Source organism: Notothenia rossii (assembly GCF_949606895.1).
Source record: "Notothenia rossii genome assembly, chromosome: 5".
NCBI lineage: Eukaryota > Metazoa > Chordata > Actinopteri > Perciformes > Nototheniidae > Notothenia > Notothenia rossii.
Genome location: NC_136903.1, coordinates 8,990,033 through 9,012,098, shown reverse-complemented (window position 1 = coordinate 9,012,098; position 22,066 = coordinate 8,990,033). Strand labels below are relative to the sequence as shown.

The 22,066-nt window shown below is 39.9% G+C and overlaps 1 protein-coding gene across 1 annotated transcript; it reads right to left on the bottom strand.

Annotated features, from left to right (window-relative positions):
* Positions 1–309: 309 nt before the first annotated feature.
* On the bottom strand, positions 310–21,583 carry snx33 (sorting nexin 33). Its single transcript, XM_079685111.1, has 2 exons — positions 19,174–21,583; positions 310–3,892 (listed from the first exon to the last, which is right to left on the bottom strand). The coding sequence occupies exons 1-2, from the start codon at positions 20,612–20,614 to the stop codon at positions 3,639–3,641; spliced, it is 1,695 nt and encodes a 564-aa protein (XP_079541237.1). The 5' UTR covers positions 20,615–21,583; the 3' UTR covers positions 310–3,638.
* Positions 21,584–22,066: the final 483 nt, after the last annotated feature.

Sequence of the window (22,066 nt, the reverse complement as noted above, 5' to 3'; positions counted from 1 at the left end):
TATTCAGGACAAACTGTTTGTGTGTGTGTCATCACATCCTGAGCATGGGTGGAAAAAACTGCATGAAAAAACACCACAACAGAGAAAATAACGAATCATTGGATTAAGTGACTACAAGGATTAGTGTCCCAGTTTTTTCTCAATGTTCTCTTTGTAAATTACTACTTAAGAAATGCATTATATGGGTGTTAATAAAATATGATGTTCACATGTTCATATATCAACCAGAATACTCGAGTAGTCTATATAATGTATGCATGGAAACCAACTCACAACATTGCTGCACAAATCCACAAAGAAGAGAGAGAGTTCAGCCTCATTGCTTTTATTAACATTTTTCGGTCCCCTTCCCTTAAATCAAGGGACAAATTACTTACGGAAAAACACCATCTGTTATTTCAGAGATTGAAACTGAAGCATAGAGTTCCTGCACCTCACCCGCTCACACATTCATGTTAAGAAACAGTCCCCTCTGTGAAATACCTAGCATTTAACTGATCATGCAGCTCTGGAACATGAGAGAAAAGGCTTCAAGCACTTCTTTCATGATTTTCACCCTTTTCCTTTTTCACCTTGCATTTCTTTCGTTTGCCCAAAATCTGTCTTTTTCTGCGCTGTCCTAAAGTTTCTTCATGGAATGTGTTTTTGTTAGATATTCCAAATTCTCTCTTCCCATTTTCCTCAGAGTAGAACAGATTCAATTACAAAACCAGACATCACATTAGATTTCACTTTAACCTAACAAAGTAAAAAAGGAAGCAGAACATGTCTGACTTCTTTGGTCTCGGAGAAACTGCAATTGAGCGCAATTGCTGACAGAAATAAAATAGAAATGCTGAAGTAAGAAAAGGAAATGTTTGTTCAAAAATAGACATAAACAACACCCGATTCAGACAAAAAAGCGTTAAAGGGTGCAGATGTGGACTGAACAGTACCAGTAACTGAGACACTCATATCTGAGTCACGCACACACTCTCACACACAGGCACATTTGTTGACTGAAACCTGCACTGATCAGCACTTCTTTGTTGTGGCAGAACCATAATAAGGCTTGAAACTGAAATTCTGACACTCATAAACACCAGGCAGAGATGTCAGAAAATCATTTTTCATTTCACCTTTCATCCACACCACTGACAGATCAAACCCTCTTCCATCAAAATGAATAATCAGTGTCTCACAGCTGAGGAATAAACACTGGAAATTGCTCTTGGAGAAGCGTGTCAACCTCACAAGAAAACACTTCCTTCACTTCTCGAGGTAATGCTGATAATGCAACGCAGACTCCACATTAAACTCTTAGGTTGACATCATAGGTTGACACGCTAGTCTCATCAACCCACAAGTTGCCATGATTTGTTTTCTTTCTTGTTAAAGAGGATGAGTAATGTTAGTGGAACAACTGTTATTAAGAAATAAACACAAACAGTGGAAAATGAATCCTTACTGTCACTTATAACTCATCCTGTGTGGAAAACTAAATGTAAAGTGTGACACTTCAACATGATCGTAGCTGTAAGAAGTGAAGTAAGATATATTATCTATATAATTGAAAGAATAGATCAAAATGTTGGTAATGTGTGTGTTATTTTACTCGCTGAAAGATGGAAAGATTGAAAGCACTTTGCCTGATATCTCAACCCAGTCTCACGGCATTTCGTTTTCACCAACATGATTTTTAATCTATTGATTCGTGTTCACCAACACGATTTTCGTGGGGGGAAAGGGGAAAGACTAGCAATAGAAATACATCGCTTTTAAAATCGTGCTGTGCAACACGAAAAAAAGGGTAAAATCGTGTTGGTGAACACGAATCAATAGATAAAAAATCGTGTTGGGGAACACGAAATGCCGTGAGACTGGGTTGGATATCTGCAGGATCAACTTAATGCTATAGTCAGTGGCTAGTTAGCTTAGCTTAGCATAAAGACTGGAAACTGCTGACTCATTCTGCCAAAATGTGGTTTAACACATAACACAACCAATTAAAGCTTTACACTTTGGTTTCGTACAAATTAAATAAATACAAAATATGACCTTTTTAAATAGTGAGACAAGTTTTGGACACAGCCAGTCTAGCTGCTAGCCTGTTTCCAGTCCTCATGATAAGCTAAGCTAAGCTAATCCCCTGCTAGTTGAAACCTTTATAGCCCATTCATTCGAGTGTTATCAATCTTTGCATGTCATTTATTGGAAAACTGTGTAAAACTATTGATAAAGTAACAATTTGGGCTTCATTTTTTTTATCATGAGTGTTTGTTCAGCCATATTAACCGTCTACCCGCAACACTAGTCGGGAAAAAGCACAACGCTGATACACACACAGGTGAGTTGAAAAATGTGTGTTAGCTTTGCCTATAACCTCTGGCATATCAAACACTGCTGAGTAATAGCAAACAGTGAAGTGTCACCGCACCCAGTTAGTGGAAATGCAAAGGCAATCAGTCGGACCATAGACTGAATAACCAGTGTGTTACCTCACTCGCTGACAGACAAATTAAAATAATTGTTGGAACACTGTTCTCTGATATATTGTGACAACACAACTCAGGAAATTGCAATTAAATGCTGAGTCGATCGTCTGCGTCACACAACCAGTTCATTCACCTCAACTGTCTGATAATGTTCATACTTGTAGGCAAACCTTCTGCTACATATCAAACATTTTGTTTTACACGATGGAAAAAGGCAATTGATCAGCACAGTAGTTCATTTCATTTCACTCACTCACCCACACATAAACACACACCCCACAGTATAATCCACTACTGTATAAAAACATGTGCAAACGTTTTACTAAATGCAACTCATTCAAAAATAATTCCCCCTATAAAACACAAGCCATACTACAGACAAATGGTCCATTTAAAAATATTCCATCAGAATACCTCGGATAAAGTAAAGGCACTTTCTGTTTGAAAATCATAGAAAAATTACATTACTAAACCTGTAACTATTAAACTGAATATTATATCAGTAAGTCTTCCACATGGTGCAAAGTTAAGATATATATTTGTGACTTCTACTCGGAGATACCAGACAAAATGATATGCATTTAATTGCAGTGAACATCTGAGCGAGATGAAGGTGCATTCCCAATGTAATTGTAATTTGGCCAAAACTTATATATTTTCATTGCCAGTGACTGCAATAAAATCCTAAAATTCTATATTGAAGAGCATCTGGAATGTTTTTCTGATGGTGGTTAATGAACCAGAATATTATAGTAGTTTTACTTGATAATTGTACATTTTGGAAGCTACATGAATCATTCCCAGGAGAATCCAAAGTGCATGATGTTGGAGAGAAGGGGACAAACAGAACCCGTTTCATGGTGTTACACTGTACAATAAAATACAGATTAGGTATAAATCTGTAACCTATATTCATATTTTAATGTTACAATCACCTTAAATTATGTAAAATAAACAATATGCTGCAACATTGCCTATGTGATGTGTATTTCAGAAATATAAAGGTACAGTAGGTCTCAAAATGTTTTTACTTTATATCCGTCAAAGTAATTCTGTAAGTAAGTTCCAATACCCCTCAAAACGCCTTGATCAGAGTCAACATCTTCCTTTTTCCTTCTCTCCTCTAGTTTTTGGCATCTTGAACCAGGCAGCAGTTTGGTGTCTCTACAGACCGTCGTACATGCGCAGGGTGCGCTCCAGTTGCTGCACAACACGCTGGTAAAAGGCTATCTGCTCCGTGAGGTAGGCCTGCATCATCTGTTTGAAGTCCACCTCTCGCTGCTGGTGGAAGTGGCTCATCTCCGCCTGCAGGGCAAAGCCAACCGTCCGGCAGCGTTTCCTGATGCCATCGGCCTCGCCCTGGTCCATCTTCCCCTCGTCACTCATCCGCTGGCTCTCCTTCACCTTGGCGAAGGCACCTGGGATAAGGTTCAAAGGTTATATATTTTAAAAACAGTATTATTATAAACAAAACACTTATGTTTCAATATTGGTAGACGTATATTACGATACGATAACGATAATACTTTCTTGGTCAGATCGAGTCTGAAATTTGACTTGCATCACGTTGCATTGAATATAGGCTAAGGCCATCGTGATGTTAATAAACGGAAAAGGTTATCGTAGGTGGTATGTGCTGATTCAGTTTCTGTTTAACTTGCCAACTTTTTGAGATATCCATCTCTTACTGTAGATGTCTACCTCAGACACAGACAAATATTGTGTCCTCGATATGCAGGTCGTTTTGGTTTTATATTCTGCTTGGGTTGTTTGTTAAAATTACTCTTTATGCAGCATCAATCACTGGCAACACATTTATCAACCCTTAATTTGGAGTAAATTATGACTACCGACAGACTTTTCTTGCAACTTAGTTGTGGAAAATGCTTTCCTTTTGTAACCAGCAGAAATCCTGTACATGTGAATGTGCCTATTATGACATGGTACGTCCTGGATTGTGACTATTGCACATGTTCACCTTGCAATCTGGTTACTGACACTTTTAGCGGGTTGGTTGTGTTTTGGTTGGACCGGCCTTTAAAGTCACCAAACACTATTTTCAGACAATCTAAAAATGCATTCGTACCAATAAAATGCAGCGATGATAGAGGCAGTGAAAAGCTGTAAAATGTGCTTCTGATTAAACTATAAAAATAAAAACCGTAAAGCACATTTTGTCATAAAAGCTAACTATAGTTAAAAACCGTCTCAGATTTGGATTGCTCTTCTGGCTTTGGGTTACTTTACGTTGTGCTAACTATATGGAAGGGAAATACAATTCTACAGTAATACTATACAAATATCTCCGTCATGGAAGGCAGCAGTAAAAAACAACTTTTCCCCTATACTCCAGTGAAGCTGTACACTTTATAGGTAAAGCAGGGAACAAACCACACAATTACTTTTTGTTTCATTGCATACTTAAATATTTAGTTTCAGTTTGATGCAGAAAAAATTGTAACCACATTCACACAGACTGAATGACGAACATAGCAGCCTAATGGCATGTCGCTCTGCTGCATTTCCCACCAGATTAGAGAGTCTGTCTCATACGAGCTGATCTCCATACCAGGAAGAAGACTGACTTTAGACATAAGCTAGCTAGCAGTACTAGTTTGGACAGGCTAGTTGCTCTGTCTTTAATGTGTCCACTGCACGTTGTATGCATTAACTCTATATGTCAGTTCATGCCTTAGATTTTGTATGGAATTCTTGGCAGAAGTCTGGGAAAGCATGAACAGCACCTTCAGACTGTTCCAGCAAGGAGGCGTGTGGAGTACAGTCAGTGGCGTTGACCTACATTCATGAATTCTGTTTTCCACATGAGAGGAGAATGTGCATCACCAGAGAGCATGTCTTTGGGACATAAAGGAAAGGAGCTCATGGTTGTGTGTGCAGCGGGGATTTATGGGGGGTGGATTTTTGGATCAGGTAATGCACAATCTCATCACAAAGATAATGTCTTCCTCGTAGCTGAATCTGCTCTCTATATTGCAAAACTAAGTTACATGACACAAGTCACCAAAAAATATGGTTGGATTTAAAATCAGGCTGTTTTGGTTTGCTTCTATTCTTAAAGCCAATTATTTCAACATGTTCGGATCAGATAATACTTCCTTGCAGCTAAATCTGCTCTCTAACTTAATTAAAACTAAACTAACTCAATTAAAGTCCGAAAACCATACTTAAAGAAAATAATTATGGGATAAACCAAAGCTGTTTAAGTTTCCTTCTTTTCTAAAATCCAATCCTTCTCTCCCAGGCTGCCAGAGGGCCTAGGTATAAAAGTCACGGCTCGCCACTGTGCTCTATGATACATGGCCAGTGGTGTAGAAAGTCACCAGATTTGTTTATCTTGCCCAACCAGACTGGCGACCGCATGCTTTATGGCTGTGGTGGCCAAAGAGAGGATTGCACTATTTCACACGTGACAGCTTCATGGGTCTGTGCCGGCTAGATATTAGTGCTCAGCGGGGGATTAAGAAAGGCACGAACAGTGTGAGCTGAAACAACATAAATAAGGCTTTCTAGCATGGTTTCTGCAGGGTTCACTTTGTTAAATGTCACCCCATGTGTGAATATTCAATGTCATGATCATACTTTCCAAAGTGTCTTTTAAACCAGAGGGGACAAAATGGCCTAGAACTATTTATTATGATAAACTTTATTTTACAACTTACCAAAAACAGTATATAAAGCAGGCCCTGATGATATAATTATTTAAATAAATGCAACCTGGAATTGCGAAAGTGGCAGTAAAAGTGAATGGATGATTAACCAATTCAAAAATAAAGTTTTCTGCCAAACTCAACACGAGCCCTTCATTACTTAATTGCTTTCTAACGTGCGGGCTGTATTAACAGTGTTAGCTACAGGCTTGTTATACAACATGACTGCATATGCCTATAATATTTACACATTTTGAAAAGAAAATGCCTTTTTAGAAGAAAATTGTCCTTCATAAGACCTGCAGATACCCTGTCTAGTTTATTAAGTCATACAGTATGTGTATAGAAGAAGAAGAAGAATGAGGACGGTGGAGGTTCATTACGGCCACAACCCTCTGGGGAATTGAACTCAGGCATCTGCTAAATTCCCCATTCCCACAGCCCGAGGTCACTGCAGAGTGAATTCAGGAAGTTCAGCACTTCTTCTCCACGTCTTCATCTATCTTCTGTCCGTTTTACACAAACAATAAACTAAGAACGGAAGATATTTGTTTTGAAGATATGTGTGTTGCTTGGGTTCTTTTATGTATGTATGTCTGTCAAAATGTCCCAATCCCCTATGGCTGAGCTGCTTTTAAGCATGACTTTTCTCCACAGACTGAAGGCTCTTCTAAGATCCAAACATTTGCAGAAAGCAGTTTCAAGTTCTTTAAGTGTGTTTAATCTGAACTCCTACTCATCTGGGAGCATGATTTCCAGTCAAAGCTATTTAAATAATTCTTCCTGTTTAAAAATAAAGTTTTCATTAAACTGAAGTGGAGACATTTAAGTTGAGGCTTGTTAGTATAAATGATCATTCCTCTTTTAATTTGTATTTAATCAGACAGGATAAAAATAACATTGGTTGATAGGCAGTGGCGGCCGGCCCATAGGGTCGCTAGGGGCGCCGCCCCCCCCTCTTCCCACATGTTTGATTGTCATTAAATATTAAAAATAAATATGAAAGAAATATATTTATTTATTTATTTTTAATGAACAAGCTAAATATTATATAGTTGGTATCAGTAAAATGTATAAACTACAATAAAATCTTGTTTAAAATTGTTTTACGATGTCTAAAGTTACTGATACGTCACATGTTTCCTGCCTGGCCGCAGCGTGTATCATTACCCTCTCGTCCGGGCGGTAGAAAGGAGCCCTCAGCCAGAGCAGCAGCAGCCAACAAGCTGACTGTTGCTATCTGTAAACTATGCCGCCGAAACATAATTTCAGCCAATCAGCGTCGATCTGATGCTCAAAAGGGAGCCCTGTCAGCGCTCTGGCCTTTGTGTCTGTGAGTTGTTTAGACTCGTATCCAAGGTGACGCTACAGTAGTTGTCGAGGATGGCTGCGTCTGCAGGTGGAGACTCCGGTGCTAGTGGATCGCCGGAGCTGTAGATTCACATTTACATGCTTTTTGTAGTTGTAAGTGCAATGCCTGTAGCACCATGGAGCATATGTGTGGGCTGGACCTGTATTTTACAGGAAAGGAGTGATCAGAGGGTCGAGTTGTCGATTCTTGCTCAGTTGTCATCTTCCTCACCCTCTCAGACTTTGAGTTGTGCGCGCTGCTAAAGAGACGCGCTACCATGGAAACCAAACAATGGTGTAGCTGTATTAAAGTCAGAGTGGAAACAGTCGTGAGTAAATCTGATTTTGTCAGAAATCGGGAGAAATGCGGGAGTCTCCCGCGAAAATCGGGAGGATTGGCAAGTATGACACATACACACACACACACACACATAATATTCGTATTTAGTCTCCTGATTTTAAATGGGAATTAAATCATTTGAGTGTTCCCAAAGCACCAGTGTTCTGCAGTTTGTGTGGGCACACTGTACTGTTGCACAGTTTTGGAAGATTCATAGCTAACCACACTGAAGATTATGGATTATCTCATATTTTTAAGCCTCAATTTGTCCTCCCCCCCCACCCCCTTCTAACATCACCAGAAGTCATAATTTAAGGGGTCATTTCTCAAAAATTTCCCCGGACCGCCCTAGTATGGTTTGGTCACCATTTCCATAGCCCCACCAAAAATGTGTCGTAGAATCAACTTTTTGACATGCGATATTATTGAAATGGCTGTCTTGATTCATCAGATCAGCTAGTAAACTGAAAAGAAGTGATAATGTCTTCCAAATGATCATATTTGAGCAGTTAAGGGGGGAAACTATTATAAAATCTAAATGTTTGCACACATTGCAATAAACAAAACCATGGCGTTCCTATTTTTTGTCAGAAAAAGTTACAAAAAAAATCCCCTTGCAACAAAAAAATAGTTTGTTCCGAAACCATATGACCTGTGTCACATGATGGATCTCAGTGGCAGCCATTTTCAATGCATACTGGTTAGTGTCCTCTCGTTGTTTTAAACATTTTATCTTTAATAGTGTCTTGTCAAGGAGAATATAAATCGACCAATACCATGCAAGGCCTGGCATTGAAATGGGCTAAAATAGGGAAGATGTCAACTATCTTACCTGTTTAACTAAGTTACCCAAAGTACGGCCAAGTTGATGTGACCCGACTTGGATCACTGGGTAAATGTTGTTTCCCTTAAAATACCCAAATTCTTAAAGCTTTGCGATGGTTTACTATGGTTTGCTTTATGTACAAAGCCATTACTTATGTACTATTGTGTTTGTGTTAACGGTGCCACCAATTATAGAATGACTTATAACCTAGCCAAAAGACTTGGACATTGGGAAATGGAATTTAAAATTCAAGATACACTCCTTCAAAGTTGGATACAATCACCAATTATGAAAACATTGCTTACTAAAACCCTTTATCTTCTTTCATTTCCAAATACTGCCAGGACTCTCTGTACTGTAAAATAAACAAATCTGTGATTTTGGACCAAAGATATCAAACACAGGAAGACCTAACGTGACTGAGTAAGATTAGTGGATGTTATTCACAATGGAAAGACGAGTAAACAGAAAAAAATTTCAACAGAGGACAAATGAGGCTTGTCACCACAAAACACTGACCATTAGTATAGGGCTGTGTGTGTGTGTGTGTGTGTGTGTGTGTGTGTGTGTGTGTGTGTGTGTGTGTGTGTGTGTGTGTGTGTGTGTGTGTGTGTGTGTGTGTGTGTGTGTGTGGGGAGGACTGCTGACGTCTGAGTCAAGCACCACAGAGGACTGATAAGTAAGGCGTTTGTTCTCAGTTTATCCTCACATAAAGTCAAGGAAAACCCCAACAAAAAGGCTTCTTACTAAAATATTGCTGCTACACAATGTTTTCTTAGCTAAAGTAACAGCATACATTTGCAAACTATATGAATACATGTGAAATAGGGGCAAACGGCTTACTGACAAATAACAAGTAGGGTGATTTGCAAGTAAAAAAACATCCTAACGCTAACCAGTTGCATTAGCTCTTTAACCTTATTTCGGTTTGATCTGTACTCTGTGGCTTTGTTCCTCTTGTAATTTTACAATATTCATTTCAATAAGGTTATTCCGAAGGTAAAACACATATCTGTTTACTTCTTATGGGTGAAAATAATAAGTAGGGTAATGGAGGTGGGAGAAAAAAGCTAAGCTAAGAAAGCTAACTAGCTGACACACATATTGCGGTCAGAACTGTCTCATGGGTGAAATCACTGGCGATGTTTCCATTTAAAAAAGCAAACTAAGTAAATACTGAAATTAAAAGGGACAGAACAATTGAAGTACAGAAGGAAGGGAAGTAAAAAATACAGGACAAAAGATTGCAAAAGTGCAGAAAATCTGGAAAGGGAGGCTTTAGAAAAGAAGAGAAACTGAAACACAGCTTCAAGAATGCATGACAGGGTCAAAAGTACTGCCAGCATTTAATGTGGTCCTTAAAAGCCTCACGGATACACAAACATGAGAAAACCCCACTGCTGAGTAAGCTAACAGTTATAGTGTTTATCCCACCAAATCAGAAACACAGATAAAAACAGAGCTGCAGTTCATGCCCCCAGCTGGAATCTGCTTCCAACCGCTCTTAGCCATCTCAAGTACCCTTTGTCAATTTAACTTTGGGGGTCATTTGCTATGGGACACTGAAACAAATGTTTCCAATCGTTTGATTTTTTGCATTACTCCGAGCGATGTGGAAACACAACCACCCTCTATGGCCTGCAAGGGGGAATTACTTACCAGAAATGCTTAATCTGTGATCAGTCAATTTATTCTCCACACATAACTTTTGGCACATCTACTAGTTTTTGGACCGTGACTGCAACGGTGATTACATAAATAAGACAGTGAGATTCCAATGGCTCCAATTGAAGCTCTTAATTGAATCCATGCAAAGCAACAGATGTTCTGTACTTATTACGCTCAGAGAATCTGATCTAAAACACTATAGTGTACTACACTTCCACACAGATGCTCTTTTAAATCAGGGCCGATGTCAGACATGTTCCTATCAAGATGGATTTGATTTTAAAGAGGGAAATGCTCATCACTGATCTTGAAGGGTAATATAATTCATCACTGCTGTTAATAGTCCCCAGTATTATATAACATAACTCAGCAAAGGGATTTATGTCATTTTTTTCAGCTCCTATATTTGTATGCTGTCACAGTGAAATCAAATGTTGGACTTGATAAGGAAATGTTATGGGATTTTAAGCTGCGACCGGGGACAAAAAATAACTATATTATGAGTTAACATGAACTAATAAATAACTATACATGTGTCAACATTAACTGGGACATCATTACTCCTTGGTATAACTTATCAGAGTAATGATTCCTTAAATCCCTCCGGGTCTTAAGGCTTTCTGTTCCTTTTCTGATGGTGCAATTAATTTATAACAGTTTCAGCACTTTGTCAAAAAAACAGATGTCTTTATTGTATTGCTTTGAGTCTACCATGGAACTATTGTTCACTGCGTAGTGTTGCAATTACTTGAGAGAGACAAAGTTATTCCTGTGATGAAAGACAATTGGATGATCACAATGTAAATAAATTGGGCATTCAAATGCAATAAATTATTTCCAGCATCAGGATATCCAGCCTCAAATGACATACCATATGAAATTAAATACTTGGTCTGATGACAAGAGTTTTCCATTGTCCTATATTTTATGATGCTTTTTTGGTTAACACAAGAAAAGACCAGAGAATGCAATAGCTAACAATGCTGTCCTCTGAGGGATGGTGTCGCCATGTGAACCACAGGCATCGTTACCATGTCAGTGCTAACATGACAACAGTTCTGAGCAGATAAATCTCTCTGACACATAAAGGGGCCCTATTATACTCATTTTCAGATTCATATGTATTTAGTGCCTCTACAGTGACATGTTTACATGCTTTAATGTCCAGAAAGCGCTTTATTTTTCTCCTACTTCCTGTGCTGCAGTGGGGCCAGAGCCCAGTCTGCTCTGATTGGTTTGTTGGCTGGCTCTGTCGCGATTGGTCAACCGCTCAGAGATGTCTCGCCCTATAGCTAATAGAAGCGTGACTGCTACGTAGTGATGTTGCGGAAGTAAACAAAAGAATCCAATCAATGCATTTCAGGCAGATTTAGAGGCACAAAACCTATATAACACACTTTAGGAAAAGTGAAAACCCTCAAAAGCATAATAGGGCCCCTTTAAAGCTTTATTGCTGTCAGTGGAGGCAACATATAAGGATACTTTTTGGGTAAATGCTCCCTTTTAGCTGAACACTTGTAGCAAAACAGAGACAAAGAATATGACGTTTTAGTTTTTGTTTACTTTAGCTGCACTGAAGCTCAAAGGACAACGGCAGATAAACAATGAAAGTATGACCTAACTAGTGGATGTGATGCCAAAGAATGAATTGATCATAGCATAAACAGATACAGATGACTAACATTACCTCTATTTTCCATTTATTCACAACAATACAAGCACTCCAAAACCATTGTTATTGAATGAGGGACAGGTCACCCAAAATCAGAAATGAATAACCCTTCCGTGCTGTTTCTCAATTGAAATGCTGACAACAACGTCTGTGAATTATCTTGAATAATCAGGTCATGATATGTGGAAGAAAGAAAAATGTGGGCCCTATGAGCAACAAAAGCTGAGCAACATCTGGTTTCCTTTTCTATTTTTCTTTACTTCCATTATTTTTGAGAGAAGACAGACAACTCTGTGGCTGATTTCCCTAAATCAAGATTGATAAATACAGGTCAAAATAAATATGTACTTTTGATTTTGGGGTGAACTGTCCCTTTAAGGGTTGATGGAGATTCAAGCCCTTCCCAGCACGCATTGAGCAAGAAATGGGTAACAGGTTGCCGGTCAATCACAAGGCTAAAACGTACAGAAAGACAAACACATCCATATCTACATGCTTTTTGGATTAACCCGAACAACAGTTACTTTCCTAAGACATACTTTAAAACCAGGATATGCTATATTACGATATACACAATCTAAATTGATATAGTTTCATTACAAGATATCAATATATTGCCACACATTACACTTACATGCATTGTTTTAGCTAATTATGTGTCCAATTCAATGATGTTGCATTGTTTTAAGGCATATGTTGGACAGAGGTTGACATTGGCACAACCCCACTGCCTATGCCAAACAGTGGTCCCATTGAAATAAATCAGGAGGCTGCATTTGATCTCAATCAAGGGCTATTGTTTGTCTGATCTTAATAGCTACTGGAAACTACAGAAGCTGGCTACGATAGAAAGCTATAATTTATTCTCCTTTGTGAAGCATAGTTTTTGTTGACACAGTGTTCAACTCTTTTATGATTGAGGTTTTGAATATTGGTGGTGTTGTATTGGACCGCATTGTACTCTGAAAGTTAAAAATGTGTTATCAGATTACTGCTGTTTTTATGAGTGGGACAGAATATATAAAAAAGTTATGAGGAGCAGCTATAGCACTAGTCATTCAATATAAGCTTACTCTCTTACTTCATGTCTTTTTCAGTCTTATGACACTTAACCACAAAATGTGAGAAGAGGGAGGTGGCGGTGGTAAAGACTGAGTTCTTGGAGACATCTGTAATCTCCTTCAGTGTGAAACAGTAGCGCACTGGGCCAACACGGGCAGGAATGCAGAAGCATGTGGATAGACAGTATGTGTGAAGACGAAGGCCTAGCCTTTGTCGAGATTTATGAGTTAGCAAATAGGAGAGAGAAAACATTTGCTCTCCATAGTCACCACAGACAGCGATGTGAACTGTAGCCAACAGAATAACATACAATGTTTAAAAAGGTGCAATAACTGGGCCATGGCACGTTCCTGAAACCCTAGCCTGGGTTTCTACCTGCTGACAGAGCATTCTTTTGTGGTGGGTTTTCTTGAATGTTAATCGGTAACATGTTTGTCAGAAAATATAAACACAGCATGAGTTAGCACTTTGGAAACTAAACAACATTGATTGAATACTGTTCAGATAAAAATGCATTTAAAAGCAGGCAGAATCCCAAAGTTAAGACAACCCCCTGTTGCAGATGAAGGGGGAAACTGATAGAGCCTGCATGTGGTGTAATGTGTTGCCATATAGAGGACAACTAAACTCTTGTCCAGATTAAAGTCTGGCTTGCTGGCTTGCTGGCTTGCTGGCTTGCTGGCTTGCTGGCTTGCTGGATGCGTCCCAGGGGAGTTGGCCCATTCTCAAACTGAATAATGTTCTGCACTGCTGTGGATCACACAAACACCACTTTTTATTTTCTTAAGAACAATCCAAATGTCCGAAAAATGTGTCAAGATAAAATGAGAACAGCTTAGGTCTGGCGTATGTGCTGCTTATTCCCTCATCACATTTGTCATGGCTTTTGCTTTGGTCTAAGGCCATGTATGACCTTGTACTTCAGGATTCTACTGTTATAATTCCAAAGTGGCGTTTCCAAGCCAGCCCACAAATTCAAATGTATTCATCACCGCTTTTTTTGTTATCCACAGGAATTGAACTGTATCTTTGCCTTTCTTTCCTCAACAAGTCATTCAAGGGACACAGGTGACGCAGATCCAGATCCAACGCCTCAGATTTCATCTTCAAACACATGTGATCAGATCGGACTGATACCCTCACCGTGGGGCGGGTTGGTTTCACTCTATTGTGAACCCTTTTGTGTTTATTCAAAAGCTTCGAGAGGTGGTTTGTCTCAGATAAGTACTACCGTTTTTTGCCAGGTAACAAAAGCTACAGAACATGATAACTTATATTCTTGCACAAATACCTTACACGTTACAATTGCTGAAGAAAATGTCATATTGAAGACCAGTTTGATGGCCTGAACAGTGAAGCCAAAAGGCAAGTGATACAGTAGCATTTCCTCTAATATCCAGCAGGAAGCAAATAAGCTAGTAGCAAAGAGAAGTCCGATTTGAATTGAAGTCTATAAGGAAATGACCCTACTTCCTACTTGACTTATTACTTTAGGAAACCTTTTACTGATGACTTTATGTTTGCAATCACCAGTGTAAAGTATTTTTCAACACAGCATGATGTTCATTTGGTAAATGATGACCCCTTTAGAATAAGATATACAATGAAGCAGGGTCTGCTTTAGGTTGGGTCTACCTTGTGATGATGTGGCCCTACTTTGTAATTAAGCAATCTGCTTGTTTTCTGTGTTATCGTCCATGAGCCTATCAAAGCATGCTGTATGTTCATTAAAGTGGACCTATCATGCTATATTTGAATAATATATTGTAGGGCCATATCTATATAAAACATGTCTGTGAAGTTATTTTTTCAAAATACCAAACAGATCATGCATTTTAGCCATGCCTCATTTCGCTCTATTTGCTCAATTCCAGCCCTGTTTTTACAAGGGCTGATTCTGTGGCAAATGAGCTGCAGCTGAACACACCCCCTGCAAAGGAGGGGGGCGAGGCACGAGCGTCATGTTACCATGCTGTTACCATGCTGTTACCATGCTGTTGCCATGCTGTTACCATGCCACGCAACCTCTCATTCCCCTGATTGGTGGAGAGTTGCCCATATAGGCGGAGCACCCCGTTTCTGACGTCAGAACAATTTCAAATCTGGATCAGTCTGTATCAGATCCGTTGCATCCCCGTTTTTAGGGATTTGGGTATGGAGGAAAAGAGAGGGTTGTGTTTTCTGACACTTGGTGAGTTCCCTGACACACCTAGGACACACATTCATGTATAAAAGAACTACAAAAGTGCATTTTGCATGATAGGTTAATTTTCACAACTGAGTGACCTAAAAATGACTGTTCATTATTTGGTTGTACATTGCTCTACTACTCTATTGTGTCCATTCTGGGTCCAAAAAACCAAGATGTAAACAGTCAAACGACCAAGGCCCCAAAACTGTAGTCCACAAAGCAATGGGTGACGTCACGCTGACTATGTCCACGTCTTATATAAAGTCTATGATTGATTCAAGACAAGCTTAGTTTATGGTTATGTAAAATAATTCAATAGAGACAGCATAATGTATTTCCATGGGTTACCAAATAACAAATGAACCCCTGCTCACATCTGCCCCTCACAATGAAGCCCCGGGGGCCCTCTATTCTATAAGAATGGAATGTATTTAATCCTATAGATCAAGAGGTTCGATTGTGTTCAAAAGAGATCAAAGTCTTTGGGATTCATTTTGGCGGGGTTTCAAAGTGCAGCAGAGCACTGTTAGGAGTCCACGCCTTGAGACCAGACCAGATTTACTTTCTCCATTATTGAAACCAGGGCAGCTGCCCAGAAAGATAACTCTGACATGGGTTTCTTTTGAGAAAGAAAAAGAAAACAGCCATGAAGTGGATAACGAAACAGTGACAGAATGACTTCTAGATTGAGCAAAAGCAGAGACCAACAGAGAAGTACGTCAGGACAGAACTGAGAAAAGTGGAGAAAGAGAGGTTTGCAGCACTCCCTGACATGTTGACGCCAATCCCCTAAATCTTCTCCTCCCTGGATCCTTTTTATCAAGGCCACATGCAGTCGCGACCCCGCATCACTTCCCATAGAGAGTTAACATTCCTGTAGTTCACATGCTCAACAGGATAACAGTTAGAAACAACTATTATAGAACTCGGTGAGGCAATCAGGACCTGAGGAGGAGGAGGAGATCACCGGAAAAGCTTGACCTCAGTTCTGTGGGATCTGAGTGTTGCCACAGCTGGAGGAGGAGGAGATCACCGGAAAAGCTTGACCTCAGTTCTGTGGGATCTGAGTGTTGCCACAGCTGTATCTGGTTCAGCAGAACATGTCACATCAAGGGGATTTATCTGGAGGAAGACCCAGAAAAGGTCCCTGCCTTCAAAAACACGCTGCTACACAACCTCCTCGAGGACAGTATGTGTTGTCTCGCGTCAAGGTTGGGTACAAAAAATGTAAAATACTGTTTCCAATACCAAACTAGGGCTGCTCGATTATGGCAAAAATCATAATGTCGATTGCTTGGGTCAATAATTGATATCTCGATTATTAAAAACGATTATCCATTTACTTGGAGAAAAAAAATTTGAACAGTATGTTTTTAACAGTTGATTAACCTGAACTTTAATTATAACTCAACTGAAAAACCAATACAAAAAAATTGTATAAAAAGAAAAAAAGTAATAATAAAAAAAAATTATCGTTTTATTTCGATTACGTTGTTTTCGAAATCGCTGCAAGCCATAATCGTAATTGCGATTAAAATACGATTAATTGAGTAGCCCTATACCAAACCTAATTTTAGTTCACCTTTTACTTAAAAAGAAAAAAAGTTGCTTTGGAGTATAACCATTTGATACAAATTATTATAAGCCAAGTTTAACCAAATAATTTGACCAAATATTCTAAACTTTGCACATGTTTTATTAAAATTAAGAGTAAACCAAATCAATGATTCAATGCTACATTTCAGCGTGTGTGTGTGTGTGTGTGTGTGTGTGTGTGTGTGTGTGTGTGTGTGTGTGTGTGTGTGTGTGTGTGTGTGTGTGTGTGTGTGTGTGTGCATGCGTGTGTGTGCATGCGTGTGTGCTTGTTATTGTTTATGCGCTAAACATTTCATTTCGAAGAGTGTAAACATGTTGTTTCTCCCTAAAAAGAAAGTGATTTTAAAATGATTTTTTAAAATTCTACAAATTACAGGGGGACAGATTTGTCTTCCTGACCCTGGTGGCATGTAGACAAGCAGATTATGGATATTAGGGATATCCACCTTTGTCATCCCGATAAAATAAGTGCGAATCAAATGTCCTCTGTGGTTTTATAGTATTTAGAATATTTTAGAGCCAGACCTATAAAGACTGTTGCACAGAAAACTATCTGCCCCACCAGGGTTGAATGATATCATTGCTGAGTTTGTGAGTTGAGTGGACTGACCCTTTAATATGATTCAGGAGGCTTTGTTTTTCTCACGTATGCGTGGGTGGAGTGGCTACATGTCACTAATCTGAATGGTATCACAGATGACCTCTGGGATAATGATCGCCAGCTGTTTGAAGTAGGATAATAATATTTACTGTACACTCCTGGCAGCATCCCTTTCCTTCCTCTGTAACTAACGCCAACAGCTGATACAGTTATTTGTTTGAGAGCAGCTGATACAGAGCGCTGATACGTCAAAGCTCTCACTGTCTCGGACCACGTCTAACAGGGTCACAAGAGGAGAGTCATGAGTTGTAGTGCAGCATATTTCACCACGAGGTTTATGAAAATCAGCCGTCATAAACACCGTTGCAGAGTATTCAAATCTGCTATGTTACTGTTACAGGAAAATGCTAGCTTTATGGTTTGCGGGTTACTGACTAACCAGCGTTATGCTAATTCCTGACAATCAAATAAGCCATTGATTCCAGTGATGGCATGGCCAATTTAAACACATATAAACAGAATAACTCCAACATTAGCTGATACGAGTAACAGTTCTCAATGTGGGCATTTATACTTACACACAGTTGTGAGTGCTGACAACTGGAAACAAGCTGAACCACTTCTTGAAAAGTAGTCACATGAGTTACAATGACATCATATATCAATGAGCCACTCCCTGCCGATTACACTCAGGTGTCTTTGTCTCATCATGACAGTTAGTTGTAAAATAACACCACAAAAAACCTCTTGCCCATTTATCTCAAACATTTTTAAACAGAGTCAAGAGGAGTCTAAGTTGAGCTTCCAAAAGAAATGCACACAATTTAAACATAAGGTCAATTGTCAATATCACTTCAATCTCCTATGGCCGCTACTGTAGAACCACGCTGAATGATGTCAGTATTATAAAGAGCTATTGAAACTAATAAGTTACTATGACTATTACACTTGAGGTGTGATTCCATAATGGAGCAAATTAGTGATTATTTTTTCTAATACTTTGCCCAGGTTGTTTAAGTCAGTCATTATTATGAAAGTATTAGTTGAACCGAGAGAATTTGGTCGTATGTGTGTGTTTTGTTCTGGTTGGGTTGGGGTCAATGAGGTGGAACAGTTGACCTTGGACGCTACGGACGAACACTCTGACCTCATATTCATCCCAGACTGACTGCAACACATCCAACTATGTGGAACCCAGGAACTCCATTCCTGGGTTCAAATGTCATTCGTCTGCATGTGTTTGTCTGTGAGAAGGGGAGATGCTGGAGGCTAAACATGACCTAACCTTTCATCCGTAACAAAATGTATAGGACAGTTTGAGAGCAAAATGTGATCACTGGCCATAAGGTCATTGTTACTTAGCAGACATACTGATAGCTTTTGCAACACTTCTTGCTGCTGCTTGTCTCAATTTAAAAGTGCTTCGGCACCTGTTACAGAGTTATAATTGGTGTGTGTGTGTGTGTCTGAGTGTTCGCTAATTACTGTGCGATGAAATTATGTAATTATGTGTCCTGATGGCTGGTAAAATATCTGTATAAAACATGAATGAAGCTGCAGGAAATAAAATCAGATGGGAGGCTGAGGACTCATCCAAACATCTGTGTGGATTATGGAAGTAATCACCATTCACATGTTGTCGTAGTTTCCCTGTAATGAGGTAATAATACAGAAGGACATAAAATACATTTCTCACACACTGAAACTTGTCATATATGATTTTACCTTTCTGTAGATGAATAATGTCCGGGAAGTTGGCGAGCAGGCCTTGGTAGAGGGACAGCTTGTCCAGCATAAGGAAGAGGTCATTCTTAGGTTGCTCTGCGAACAGCTCTCCAATGTTCTCGTAGGTGCGGCCCGTATGGGAGATGGCTTTGTTGAGATTCTCTGAGCTGTTGGGAGGGTCCAGCGTGAACGCATGGCTGACAGATTGGAAAGAATTTCCCAGCCGCTGGAACTCCTTCCTGAACCCACCCAGGTGTTTACGAACCAGCTCCGAAGCAACATGTGTGAGCTGCAAAACGCTGTCATCCATTTTCTTAGCAAAGGCCTTGAAGGTGTCGATGCGCTCCTCTACATCCTGAAGGTCCTGGTGCTCGTTGGGGATCTGAAGGGTCAGCATGAAATGGGCACCAACCATCTCGTCCTTTTCTTGCCGCCTCTTGCCCAGTTTCCACTGCTTGTCATCAGTACACATTAGAAAGTGCTCTAAGCCTTCATACTGGGAGAGTACTGGGTGACTGGTCATGTGGTTCATCCACAGTATCAGTCGCCTCTTACGCTTCTCGATGAAGTCTTCCTCAAATCGCCCCGTGGCCTGCTTCTCAGGCAGGTGAGGCACGGAGATCACAGTGTACTTGTGCAGTAAGCGGTTGTACAGCCAATCAAAATGTTTGTAGCGTCTGTACACGGCACGCCCTATGTGGCTCGGCGTGACACGGTAGGAAATGTACGTCTTGATACCCTTGAACTTTGTCTGTTTTGTGGGGTCTTCGACGGAACAGGAGAAAGGCTTTGGGCTCGCCTGCCAAACTGGCCCCGATTGACCCATCTCAATGGTGTATGACTCAGCTATCTTCGCCATCATGGGTACATCCCCCAACACAAACGCTTCCACCCCTGAGCGGACAAAGCTGGAAAACCTGTTCAAGTTCCTGCCCACCACGCTGCCTTTCCTCGAGCCGGAGATGCTGTCCTGTCTCTCCATGTCTGGTTTGGCCCGGTAGTGCACGTTGGGATTGTTGGACAGTGGGCTGTGATGGGGGTGCCCATTGGCCCCAGGGCTCCTGTGGTCACCATCGTCCACCACCGTCGACCTGTCATCCCAGTCGTCCCAGTCATCATCATCATCTTCATCATTGTCATAGATATTCGATTGCAAAGTCAAAGAGGTGTTTGGGGTTGATGATGATAAAAAGGAGGAGTCATTTCCCAAAGACCCTGCTGGGCTGATGGAGCAGTTTGTCACGTTCGAGTTTGAGCGAGTGCGAATAACTTCCACATAGGATGCTGGGAAGAGACCCTTCTCCCCTCGGCTGTTCTCCCCCTGAAACCATCCGTCCACCGAGTTCTCGTCGAAGATAACCAGCTCCTCATTCTCCTGGATGCTGATCTCCTCTTTGTTTTCACTTTGGAAAGTGTAGAGTGCTTTGGCTTTCGCTGACATCTTGATTCTCCAGTGGGTCCAACAGCAATAAAAACCTACATGCACATAGTGCCTAGAATATAATGATGCTACTGTTTTGGAAACATCTGACACTAGCTCACTTTAATAATTAAACTCGTCTCAAATTACATGGCAGCTGTTGGATCAGGTGTCACAGTAGTCTATGACTTTAGTAAATTGAATAATCTGACACTTAGAATAAACAGGAGAAGACAACAGTTTTTGTTGTCTAAAATATACCTACTGTGACCACTAGCATCCTCAGCCCATTGAGGCTCTATTGTCCTGTGCTTAAAATTCTAACAACAACGTCAGGCTGTAAATGTTTTATAACTCAATAACTTCCTCATAACAAAAGGACTCTCTTGCTCCCTTTACATCACAAATACAACAGGTACAAAACCGGTTTCACCGAAGAGCTCCTCCATAAGCACCGTGGGTTGTTTTAATCCTTCAGAAACGGTAATGCAGCCTCGCTTTGTTCACTTCTCGGACCCTTGTTTGCCATTACAGATCCTAAAACGCTTCTTGATGAAAACATCCGGGAAACAAAGTGCCCCGGCGTGGAGAAAAACAGAGGGATGAGTAATGGTATCCCGGTGCATTGTGAGCCTGCTCCGCATTCCCTCAGACTGAAACTTGCAGCGTTTCCCTCGTAAACAGGTTCCTGCGCATCTTCAGTCGATGCTTTAAATTGGAAAATAAAGCAAAATCAGAAACCAACCAATGTCCTGCTAAAAAGTATCAACCCACATCTCTGGTCAGTGTTGTTTCTTGGGGTTTATTCCTATGCGAGCCGCAACAAAGTAAGTCTTTCCATGACGTTAGGCTTGGACAATTGAAGGCAAGTTCTCTTTTTTTTCATCAGATCCTTTATATTCTTTGTAGAGGAGAAACTGGCTCAACATCGCTCCCTACAGGAGGAACACATTACTTACAACCTGCAACACACATTACACACTACAAACAACGACACACAGTTTTCAGACAAATATGATAAAGCTGGTGATTAAGTAGTAAAAGCAGTATTGGAATAATTTCAAACTTTAATATTTTTTAAGATACTAGTACACAAGTTAATTCAAATAAGCCCCATCAGCTGCAGCATTGAAAATATCTGATAATAATAAATCAAATTATATAATGTAGGCCTATATTATTCTAAAATGGTCCATTCTGCATGGTGGATACTTTTATTTTAAGAACATGTTGATGCTAATATTTAAATAATTTTTCTCAGGCCTAGGTGCATTTTGAATGTATGACTTATTACTGAATGCTGAATATCAAAAATGCATTAAAAAAAACTGATGTGCACGAGTTACACTGTTTATTTTTTATTTTCTTATGTCTATACCTTATTCCATATGTTATTGCATGGACACACTACTGCTGTAACACAAGAATTTCACAATTTGGGATCAATAAAGTATCTATACACCTAGCTATCTA

Coding starts and splice junctions, on each gene's coding strand:
- snx33 (XM_079685111.1), bottom strand. CDS start 20,614: ATGTCAGCGAAAGCCAAAGCACTCTACACTTTCCAAAGTGAAAACAAA. Junction 3,893..19,173: donor CATTATTCATCTACAGAAAG/GTAAAATCATAT, acceptor ACCTTATCCCAG/GTGCCTTCGCCAAGGTGAAG.